The 12,681-nt window shown below is 44.4% G+C and overlaps 1 protein-coding gene across 1 annotated transcript in view; it reads left to right on the forward strand.

The window, feature by feature from the left end:
* mettl26 (methyltransferase like 26) overlaps window positions 1-7,122 on the forward strand; it is a 61,684-nt gene extending 54,562 nt beyond the window's left edge. Inside the window, exon 6 of the mRNA XM_072480811.1 lies at window positions 6,702-7,122. Coding sequence (XP_072336912.1) covers window positions 6,702-6,758 — 57 coding nt within the window. The 3' untranslated portion in view covers window positions 6,759-7,122. The remainder of the gene's footprint in view (window positions 1-6,701) is intronic.
* The last annotated feature ends 5,559 nt before the right edge of the window (window positions 7,123-12,681 follow it).

The following is a 12,681-nucleotide window of genomic DNA, read 5'->3' on the forward strand; positions in this document are numbered from 1 at the left end:
ACTCATATTGCACTCCTTGTGCCCTACGCAGTTGCCCTACTGCCCTCCCCGTTGTCAGTCTGTCAAACTGCCCCTGCAACTTTTTCCTCCTTCCCAATCCTTCCGTGGTGGGCACCCTCGAATACTACCTGTCCACCTCCACTATCTCTTTCATTAGACGGTCATGTTCCTCCCTTCTTTCCCTATCCGCACGAGCCTTAAACAAATTTCCCCCCGGACCACTGCCTTCAGGGCTTCGCACAAAATGGCCGCCGACACCTCCCCATTCTGATTCAACTCCACATACTCCTTAATCGCCACCCGCACCTTATCACAAAAACCTCCATCCGCCAACAACCCCAAATCAAATCGCCACCCCAGCCTCTGCTCTCATCCTGCTCTAAACCGAATCGCCAGCCAGTGGAGCGCATAGTCCGAGATAAGTATCCCTGCATACTCTGCTCTCTCCAGCCCTACCAAAATCTACCGACACACTACAAAGTAATCAATCCTCGAATACACCTTACAGACGTGTGCATAATGTGTATTGGAAAGAATGAGAGAAGACCTGTCTTAACAATCACCTTCCTCCCAATGTAAAGACGTGGGGATGTTCACTGATGATTGCACAATGTTCAACACCATTTGTGACTCCTCAGATATTGAAACAGTCCATGTGAAAATGCAGCAAGACCTGGACAATATTCAATCTTGGGCAGATAAGTGGCAAGCAACATACGTGCCACACAAGTGCCAGGCAAAGACAATTTCCAAAAAGAGACAATCTAACTTCGCCCCTTGATATTCAATGGCATTACCATCACTGAATCCGCAACTATCAACATCTTTGGGGTTACTATTGACCAGAAACTGCACTAGTCATATAAATATTGTGGCTACCAGAGCAGGTCAAAGGCTGGTATTCCTGTGGTGAGTAACTCACCTCATGACGTCTCATAACCTGTCCACAATCTACAAAGCACAAGTCAGGAATTTGTTGGAGTACTCTCCATTTGCCTGGAAGAGTGCAGCTTCAATACTCAAGAAGCTCAGTATCATCAAGAAAAAGTTTGATTGGCACAAACTTTTACTCCCTCCACCAACGAGCACAGTAGCAGCACTGTGTACCATTTATAAGATGCACTGCAGGAACTCATCAAGGCTCCTGAGACATCATCTTCCAAACCCATGACAATCACCATCTAGAAGGACAAGGGCAGAAGATACCTGGGAACACCAGGAAGTTCCCCTCCAAGACACTCACCATCCTGACTTGGAAATATATCCCTGTATCTTCACTGTCGCTGGGTCAAAATCCTGGAAATCCCTCCCTAACAGGACTATGGGTGCACCTACACCTCAGGGACTACAGCAATACAAGAAGGCAACTAACCAGCACCTTCTCGAGGGTAACTAGGAATGGACAGAATACTGAACTGATTTAATAAATATGTAGATGAAAATAAATTTAGGATTTAATGGGAAGCTGAACGATTAGATCAAATGGACAACTTCAAATCCACCCTTATGTGCTCCCTTCAGAATGATTAATTTTATGTTGCTCTAAAAGCTGGACCTAAACTGTCGCAGTAATGTTTTCTGTATTTGTTAAAAACGTGAACTTTCCCTTCACTTTAAAAGAGATGAATATCATCAATGGAGATGATGTGATTCATTACCGGGGCAGCACTGTAACACAAATGGATAACACTATTGCTTCACAGCGCCATGGTAGAAAGGTTTGATTCCCCGCTGGGTCACTGTGCGGAGTCTGCACGTTCTCCCCGTGTCTGCGTGGGTTTCCTCCGGGTGCTCCGGTTTCCTCCCACAGTCTAAAGACGTGCAGGTTAGGTTAGGAGGGGTTATTGGGTTACGGGGATAGGGTGGAAGTGAGGGCTTAAGTGGGTCGATGCAGACTCGATGGGCCGAATGGCCTCCTTCTGCACTGTATGTTCTATGAGTCAGTGGTGTTGTGAGTGCAGCATGTCTGGATTAAGACAGGTCTTCTCTCGTTCTTTCCAATACACATTATGCACCATAATGTTACTTGACTCTGTAAGCTCATGTAAAGTGCATGTAACCCTCTTATTCTTCATTCACTAAGACTTATTGGTCATGTTAAAATAATATACTAGATTTCTCAATAGATTAGTTCACTGTCACTTCACCTTTTGAGATCTGGTGGAAACTGGGCATATAGAAAGGCCATTAAAATTGACTCGGCCACTTATTGATATTCTGCTGAGCTCTGTTCGCTGTCGTCAATTTTAACCTGCCTTTCTAAACAGGCAGCAAGGGCACCTGCCTGAAACTGTAGGGTATTTTTTTTAACATGGCAGATCAGGACCTGATGGCATCTCCTGTCTTGAACAGGTGCAAAATAGAAGAGTGAAAAGTAGACGGGGAGTTTCCTCATTCTAATTTGACTTATTTTTATAAAGTAAATACAAGTTACATTTTGAAAGAAAAAAAGAGGGGTTGATAGGAGTGGGAAGGGCAAAGAACAAAGAACAAAGAAATGTACAGCACAGGAACAGGCCCTACGGCCCTCCAAGCCCGTGCCGACCATGCTGCCTGACTAAACTACAATCTTCTACACTTCCTGGGTCCGTATCCCTCTATTCCCATCCTATTCATGTATTTGTCAAGATGCCCCTTAAATGTCACTATCGTCCCTGCTTCCACCACCTCCTCCGGTAGCGAGTTCCAGGCACCCACTACCCTCTGAGTAAAAAACTTGCCTTGTACATCTACTCTAAACCTTGCCCCTCTCACCTTAAACCTATGCCCCCTAGTAATTGACCCCTCTACCCTGGGGAAAAGCCTCTGACTATCCACTCTGTCTATGCCCCTCACAATTTTGTAGACCTCTATCAGGTCTCCCCTCACCCTCCTTCGTTCCAGTGAGAACAAACCGAGTTTATTCAACCACTCCTCATAGCTAATGCCCTCCATACCAGGCAACATTCTGGTAAATCTCTTCTGCACCCTCTCTAAAGCCTCCACATCCTTCTGGTAGTGTGGCGACCAGAATTGAATACTATACTCCAAGTGTGGCCTAACTAAGGTTCTATACAGCTGCAACATGACTTGCCAATTCTTATACTCAATGTCCCGGCCAATGAAGGCAAGCATGCAGTATGCCTTCTTGACTACCTTCTCCACCTGTGTTGCCCCTTTCAATGACCTGTGGACCTGTACTCCTAGATCTCTTTGACTTTCAATACTCTTGAGGGTTCTACCATTCACCGTATATTCCCTACCTGCATTAGACCTTCCAAAATGCATTACCTCACATTTGTCCGGATTAAACTCCATCTGCCATCTCTCCGCCCAAGTCTCCAAACAATCTAAATCCTGCTGTATCCTCCGACAGTCCTCATTGCTATCCGCAATTCCACCAACCTTTGTGTCGTCTGCAAACTTACTAATCAGACCAGTTACATTTTCCTCAATCATTTATATATACTACAAACAGCAAAGGTCCCAGCACTGATCCCTGTGGAACACCACTGGTTACAGCCCTCCAATGAGAAAAGCATCCTTCCATTGCTACTCTCTGCCTTCTATGACCTAGCCAGTTCTGTATCCACCTTGCCAACTCACCCCTGATCCCGTGTGACTTCACCTTTTGTACTAGTCTACCATGAGGGACCTTGTCAAAGGCCTTACTGAAGTCCATATAGACAACATCCACTGCCCTACCTGCATCAATCATCTTAGTGACCTCCTCGAAAAACTCTATCAAGTTAGTGAGACACGACCTCCCCTTCACAAAACCGTGCTGCCTCTCACTAATACGTCCATTTGCTTCCAAATGGGAGTAGATCCTGTCTCGAAGAATTCTCTCCAGTAATTTCCCTACCACTGAAGTAAGGCTCACCGGCCTGTAGTTCCGGGATTATCCTTGCTACCCTTCTTAAACAGAGGAACAACATTGGCTATTCTCCAGTCCTCCGGGACATCCCCTGAAGACAGCGAGGATCCAAAGATTTCTGTCAAGGCCTCAGCAATTTCCTCTCCAGCCTCCTTCAGTATTCTGGGGTAGATCCCATCAGGCCCTGGGGACTTATCTACCTTAATATTTTTTAAAACACCCAACACCTCGTCTTTTTGGATCTCAATGTGACCCAGGCTATCTACACACCCTTCTCCAGACTCAACATCTACCAATTTCTTCTCTTTGGTGAATACTGATGCAAAGTATTCATTTAGTACCTCACCCATTTCCTCTGGCTCCACACATAGATTCCCTTGCCTATCCTTCAGTGGGCCAACCCTTTCCCTGGCTACCCTCTTGCTTTTTATGTACGTGTAAAAAGCCTTGGGATTTTCCTTAACCCTATTTGCCAATGACTTTTCGTGACCCCTTCTAGCCCTCCTGACTCCTTGCTTAAGTTCCTTCCTACTTTCCTTATATTCCACGCAGGCTTCGTCTGTTCCCAGCCTTTTAGCCCTGACAAATGTCTCCTTTTTCTTTTTGACGAGGCCTACAATATCTCTCATTATCCAAGGTTCCCGAAAATTGCCGTATTTATCCTTCTTCCTCACAGGAACATGCCGGTCCTGAATTCCTTTCAACTGACACTTGAAAGCCTCCCACATGTCAGATGTTGATTTGCCCTCAAACATCCGCCCCCAATCTATGTTCTTCAGTTCCCGCCTAATATTGTTATAATTAGCCTTCCCCCAATTTAGCACATTCATCCTAGGACCACTCTTATCCTTATCCACCAGCACTTTAAAACTTACTGAATTGTGGTCACTGTTACCGAAATGCTCCCCTACTGAAACATCTACCACCTGGCCGGGCTCATTCCCCAATACCAGGCCCTTCCCTAGTTGGACTGTCTACATATTGTTTTAAGAAGCCCTCCTGGATGCTCCTTACAAACTCCGCCCCGTCTAAGCCCCTGGCACGAAGTGAGTCCCAGTCTATATTGGGGAAGTTGAAGTCTCCCATCACCACAACCCTGTTGTTTTTACTCTTTTCCAAAATCTGTCTACCTATCTGCTCCTCTATCTCCCGCTGGCTGTTGGGAGGCCTGTAGTAAACCACCAACATTGTGACTGCACCCTTCTTATTCCTGATCTCTACCCATATAGCCTCACTGCCCTCTGAGGTGTCCTCCCGCAGTACAGCTGTGATATTCTCCCGAACCAGTAGCGCAACTCCGCCTCCCCTTTTACATCCCCCTCTATCCTGCCTGAAACATCTAAATCCTGGAACGTTTAGCTGCCAATCCTGCCCTTCCCTCAACCAGGTCTCTGTAATGGCAACAACATCATAGTTCCAAGTACTAATCCAAGCTCTAAGTTCATCTGCCTTACCCGTAATACTTCTTGCATTAAAACATATGCACTTCAGGCCACCAGACCCGCTGTGTTCAGCAACTTCTCCCTGTCTGCTCTGCCTCAGAGCCACACTGTCCCGATTCCCTAGTTCTCCCTCAATGCTCTCACCTTCTGACCTATTGCTCCCGTGCCCACCAAGGCAGAAGTGGCCTTTTAACTCTGGCCAATTGCCTGTGTGGAACTAATGATAGAGTAAGGGAGAAATTCAGGAGGAAGCTCCTTTATCCAGAGAGTGGCTGGAATGAAACTTGCTACTACAAGGCATATTGAGGTGAATGGCATTGATACATTTAAGGGGAAACAAGATAAAGATAATGAGAAAGTAATGAAAGGTTGCTAGGGTTAGGTGAAACAAGGTGGGAGGAGGATCATGTGGATTGGTTGTACTGGAGAGCTTGTTTTGGTACTGTAGATATTGGCCCAGCTCTGTATTTTAAATCAAGGTACCTTGAGGCAGAGTGTTACCAGCTGTACTTTATATTCTGCACTTGTACCTGACATGCTAGCACACATGGAAAAATGCTATCCCATCATGAAAAATGCCTTGTGTGTTAATGGGAAAAATAAACAGCATTCTGATTTCCAATCTGTGTGGCTTTCCTCTTAAGACCTCATTTGAAGACAATGAAAATGTCATTAATCCATTTTCTCCTGATTCCCACCACTTACAATGAAAGTTACCATAGTCCCAGAGGACCAGAGGCAGCTTTCCCCTTTGAGAGGGAGAGAGCTGACTGGGGCGATTTAACCTGAGGGTCACCACAGCTCACATGAGGGGTGAGGATCAGAAGGCAGGGTCTTCATGTATCACTTCAGCCAGTACGGAAATTGAACTCAAGCTGTTGGCGTCATAAACCAGCTGCCCAGCCAACTGAGCTACACCGGTCCCCACCACTTACAGTACAATCTGGACAATCACATTTTCTCTCTTCATCTGATGACTCAGAATCAAAGAATACTTTGTATCCAGGATCGATCAAAATTCATTGTGAATCTCACCAGATTGTAAATAAATACTAATAATTCCAGTATTAGAATTATTTTATTTAAAAAAACAAGTATTCCAAAATTATGCTTAAAAGGTCAGTTGAGGGAGAAACATTTCAAGGGATAAAATTGCTGACTCCCTTATTGTCTGTTTTATTACTTGTTGATTCACAGAATGGCACATTGGCGAAATGTAGTTAGAAGAGTGAAATCAAGGCAGCATTTCAAACCAACTGAGTAATGTGTTGAAAATGTTTAGTCAGACTGTACATTGTAAGAGTTCCAGGGTTTGTGGCTGATTTTGTGATAATACTGCTGAAAAGCCAGCAGGGGTCACTCGGCAACCTCCGTGCATTAACAGTATTGTGCTTTGTTCTCAGGTTGACATGCCTGCTAATAATAAATGCCTGATCTTCCAGAAAAGGTCAAGTGTATAGCAGAGCCTTCCGTCCCCTCTACAATTCCATGGCTCAACACAGGGAGGAACTGTAATGTTTAACTCAGAATTATTGTAACAATCTACTCAGAATTATTGTAACAACCTGTACTGATGCAGAAGTGCTGTTAAACCTCTTTTAACAAGTTCTCTCTCGACTATACCAAAGAGATAACTTGCATTAAGGTTAACTGGGTGGAATGTTTTCTTCGACTGAACAATTTATCCAAGCATCGAAAATGATTAGTTAAGCCCTTTACTTTATGCTTTGGAACTACAGTAAAATTAATTATTTTCACTGGATTTGAATTAAATTGGCTTAACTGTAAAAGGGGTGTGTTTGAGGAGCAGTTTTAATGTAGAACCCCCTCTTTTCGGGTCAAGCGAATCATGAGTTGGAAGAAAATCACCACCTCAACCCCATTTCTCTATTTAGAGTTGTATATCGAGACCTTGGCATTGACTGGTTCCAAAGGGCTTTCCAGTGCTGTTAGACATGAGTAACTTTTTAAAAGAGGAATTCAAATCGCTTTGTACCGCATACGTTTATTGTTAACTTGGAATATGCGGTGTGTGTGTGGGTTTTGGCTGTTATTTTCTGTGCATTTTATGTGGCGTATATTTATACAGCTTGACGGTAACTTAAGCCAGAGTTGTATGTATTGATGAAAATCTTGAAGGAAAGCTAACTATCGTTCATTTAACTGAGTGCCTTTGATCGTTACTGTACTGTGACCATGTTTATGATATTTATAAAATGCACTTATAAAGGAATCATTACCTGCAACAACCTGCTGCTCACAGATCTGTAGCTCCCCAACAGAGAGGTGCAGCTCACAGAATGCACCTGAATGGACCAGCACTACTTTGTGATGGTCTGTTAAGTGAATAACTAGTGGATAAGTACACTAATCTCATGCCCTTATCTGGATTTAATGCTGAGTCTATCGGTGAGCTACTGTTATGATGTGGTCTGTGGAGCAACAGGGCCAATAAGACAGCTATTGCTGAATTTTCGTGCATGTATGTACTTGAAGTTGCTGTCCGATTTCCTGCCAAATAATGAGTGCTTGCCATTGTTCCCACTAAGAACTTCGGGTGGATTTTCATGTTGGAAGTTGGAGGTGGGTGACAGAATTGATCCAACCCTTGTAATCCCATCCCCGTCAGATGGTATCTTCCAGGGGTCCTGGCCTAAGGTGGCCTGCAGATGGGCCTGCCACTAAAGGTGGGCCATCTCCAGAGGGGGCAGGTTAATAGCCTGCCTTTGTTCCCAAAAACCCTTACCACAGTACATCTAATGCAATCCATGCTCATCGAAATACAGTTGTCTTCTGAATACCCAACCTCATCCAGCCCCTTCACCCCTCACCATTGCACTCACCCCCTCACCCTTGCACACACCCACTCTCCCCCACACCCTCGCACACACCCACTCTCCCCCGCACCCACCCCTACACCCTCGCACACACCCACTCTCCCCCGCACCCACCCCTACACCCTCACACTCGCCCCCCTGCCTTCGCATTCAACCCCCTCAATCCATAAGACCATAAGACATAGGAGCAGAATTAGGCCACTTGGCCCATCGGGTCTGCTCTGCCATTCAATTTTGGCTGATATTTTTGCATCCCCATTCTCCTGCCTTCTCCCCATAACCCCCTATCCCCTTATTAATCAAGAACCTATCCCACACCCTTGCACTCACCGACCGCACCATTTCCAATTTATGACCAGAACTCTAGTGCTATCGTAACAGTTGGAACAGTTTGAATGGTTTGAGTAAACAAACTGCCTCCTCAATGTGGCACGGTGGCACAGTGGTTAGCACTGCTGCCTCACAGCTCCAGGGACCCGGGTTCAATTCTGGCCTCAGGTGACTGTGTGGAGTTTGTATTTTCTCCCCGTGTCTGGGTATGTTTACAAGTGCTCCGGTTTTCTCCCACAGTCCAAAAATGTGCAGGTTAGGTGGATTGGCCATGATAAATTGCCCCTTGGTGTCCAAAAGGTTGGGTGGGGTTATTGGGATAGGGTTGAGGTGCGGGCTTAGGTAGGGTGCTCTTTACAAGGGTCGGTGCAGACTTGATGGGCTAAATTGCCTCCTCCTGCACTGTAAATTCTATGATTTCAGCCAAGAGCCCATAAAACCCTGCGTGAACAAACAGAATTCAAAACTGCTATCACAATGGATATCTAGACTGAATACAAAACAGCAACAGGAAAAGATGAAACACTTGGTTATCATTTTAGGCCACCATTTTAATAATGTGAAATATACTCTAGCTTTTTATCCATTAGATTAACATTTTTTTAAACTCATCCCATTTACAATGTTGATCTTTTACTTGACAGCTTGCCCATTGGCAGAAGTGACAATTTGGCAAACTTATTGTTTATAGGGTAATTTCTTCCGCCCTCAGCACTCTGAACACAGATGCAGCTCACGGCTGTATTTCATGGAGGCAAACCATTTAATTTTCCTTTTAAACTCTTCCCACCTCCAATCCATGGTTCACGCCTCCATGAACCCAACAACTGCTAAAGTTAGGACCACCTCCATGAACATTAAAAACTTACCTGGGACAGGTTCCTAATGAGGCCACAATTCTTTCAGTTTCATTTGTCAATTGGGCATGTGAGTTCTGGGACCCGCTTCCACCCTCATTAGGACAGGAATGGAGTTGGGACCTCGGGGCATGTTTTCCGATGGCCATTCTGTGTTGGTCCCACATATGTTTGGTTCCAATCTGGTCCATGAAAATCTGGCCCCTCGTCTTTGTCCTGTGGTCCTGAGTCTTTGGAATTTAGGGAAGGGTCCCACTGTGTACTTCTTTCAGTGCCTCAAAACATTGAGTGAATTTTGGGGGCTTTTTATCCATTATATGTCTAGGAAATAAACATTCAGAATGTCATCTGAACTACATACAGATTTTCTCTCTAGTATGCTGACCAGCTGGTAAGACTGAAAAAATGGGAATCTGATTTTGCGGACTTTCTACTGGATCAATTACTTTTTTTAGGCTGGGCAGTGTCACACTTATTAAGCATCAGACATGATGGTTTCTGACAACTTATCAACAACTATTCACAAGTTCTAATAATGTTTACATCTGTCTGGGTGACTTGATTTGATCTTTTTTTTTCCCTCTACCAAGTCTGTTAGAGAATACCAGAGGGCAAACTAACTGAAGATGAGCTTTTCTGCAGGTTTTCTTTGCAGGCAAAACGTAGTTTGGCTCATCCTTTGGAGCTCTATGTAGCCAACATTGTAGATAATGGTTTTATCCACAAGGCAAAACAAAGCCAGCCAGCTAATTAGTCAGCATCCCAACCTAAACCCAATCACCAGCAACGTGACAGGAGTCATCAACAGTGCTATTGAACAGCTCATATTCACCAACACTACTCCGTAATGCTCAGTTTCACCAGGATTATGTGTAATTTGAAAGTGAATGTCCTTGAAATGGAGGCAACATTCAAGGAGTTAAACCAAGGACCCCATGTTAAATTGTAAGTCAATGTAGATCTTGTGGAAGCTCTCAAGTGGCTGGAATCATTCCTGGCACAAAGGAAGATAGTCATAGTCATTGGAGGAAAATTATTTCCACCCCAGAACACAATGGCAGGAATTCTCCAGTTAGTGTCCTAGGCCTAGTTACCCTCAGCTACTTCACCAAAGACCTTCCATCCAGCAATTATCAGAAATAGAGCTGTTCATAAATTAGTGCATAGTACTTAAAAACTCCATTCTCAATTCCTCAGATAATGAAACACTCTATGCCCATGCCTTGCACAACATCCAGACTTGGGCTGATAAGTAGCAAGTACCATTCATGCCATACAAATGTCAGGCAATGAAACAAGAGATCATCTAAACATCGCCCCCTTAATATTCAATGTCAGTATCATTGCTGAATCCCCTGCTAGCAACATCCCAGCAGGGAGGGTTACCATTGACCAGAAACTGAACTGGACTAACCATATAAAATAGTGTGGTTACAAAAGTAGGTCGGAGGCTAGGTATTCTGCGGCAAATATCTCACCTCCTGACTCCCCAAGGCTTGTCCACCAGCTACATGGCACAAGGTAGGAGTGTGGAGAAATAATTTCCACTTGCCTGGATAAGTGCAGCTCCAACAACACACAAGAAGCTCAACAGCATCCAAAACAAAGTAACCCGCATGATTGACATCCCATCCACAAATAGTCACTCCCTCCACAACTGACTGACATCCCATCCACAAATATTCACTCCCTCCACAACTGACTGACATCCCATCCACAAATATTCACTCCCTCCACAACTGACTGACATCCCATCCACTAATATTCACTCCCTCCACAACTGACACACTGTACCATCTACAAGACATACTGCAAGACCTTACCAAGGCTCCTCCGAACGCACATTCCAAACCCACAATGGCTACCATCTAGAAGGACAAGGGCAGCAGATACATGGGAACATCACCACCTAGAAGTTCCCTTCCAAGTCACTCACCATCCTGATTTGGATAAATGCAGCTGCCATTCCTTCACTGTCACTGGGTCAAAATTCTGGAATGCCCTCCCGAACAGCACTGTCGAGTATCTACACCTCAAGGACAGCAGTGGTTTAAGAAGGCAGCTCACCACCACCTCAAGGAAAATTAGGAATGGGCAACAGATGCTGCCTAGATGGTGACACCCATATCCCACAAATTCATTTTTAAAAAGCCCATCATCTCTGGAGGAGGGAGGGGGGGGGGGGGGGGGGTGGGAGTACTCAATGTAACGGGACCATGCAGATAAACCCGTGGCCACAAGAGCAGGTCCGAGGTTAGGTATTCTGCAGCAAGTGGTTGAGCTGATATTCTAATCCTCTTCACCACCCTGCAGGGGTGTGATAGAATACTTGCTGGATGAATGCAGCAGTAACAACACTCAACAATGTGTACAAAAACAAAATACTGCAGGTGCTGGAATCCTGAAATATACAGAAATTGCTGGATGTATTCTACAGGTCAGCCAGCAGCTGTGGAGAGAAACAGAGTTAATGTTTCAGATTGATCATGGCCCTTCATCAGAACTGATGAAAGGTCACTAAACTGTTAACTATGTTTCACTCCAGATGTTGCCTAGACTTGCTGAGTATTTCCAGCATTTTCTGCTTTTACTCTACAATGCATGTATATCATGCTTGCAGGACTTCAGGGTGTACCATGACAATTCACCAGGGCTTCTTTGACAACACGTCTCAAACCCATGGCCTTCTTCACTTAAAAGGACAGTCAGCAGGCTGTTACCCATTAAACACCATACTGACCGGAATATCCACCATTTTTGCATTGTTGCTCAGTATAGGGGACTGTTCAAATTCCTAACAGCATTGTGGCAGCACCTCCATCACCAGGCTGTAGTAGTTCAAGAAACACACCAGCAACATGGCTATGGATGGACAATGAATGACAGTCTTACCAGTGACATGTACATCCCTAAGAATCTTCTTAAAAAGCCAACTTAAATAAACATTCTTCCATTCACAACTTACAAACACCATGTGCATTGTTTTATCATCATAGGGATGCGCCAGCATGAAGACCGTTGTTCTTTAACATTTAGATTAAAATGCGGTGTGCTTCTGTGAAATGGTATGCAACTATGAAATTAAAATTTTTAAAGAATTGTAAGTTGTGCGCTTTATAGTTATAGTCAGATGTCATGTCGACAGTTGTTCATGGTGTTGAGATTAAACTGATAGCTTTACTGAGTGGTAGCATTTTTTTCCTTTTCGAATTGGATGCAGGATTTGAGCATGCAATCTCTGGAGTTATCTCCAGTACAATAATGAGAAAATGCAGCACTGGCAGAGGTACTAATTGTTGGATTAGACCAAGCCTATTCAGATAGATAAAAAAAGACTTCAAGGCACTTTCTTCAAACCA

This window comes from Scyliorhinus torazame, chromosome 17 (assembly GCF_047496885.1).
Source record: "Scyliorhinus torazame isolate Kashiwa2021f chromosome 17, sScyTor2.1, whole genome shotgun sequence".
Classification (NCBI taxonomy): domain Eukaryota; kingdom Metazoa; phylum Chordata; class Chondrichthyes; order Carcharhiniformes; family Scyliorhinidae; genus Scyliorhinus; species Scyliorhinus torazame.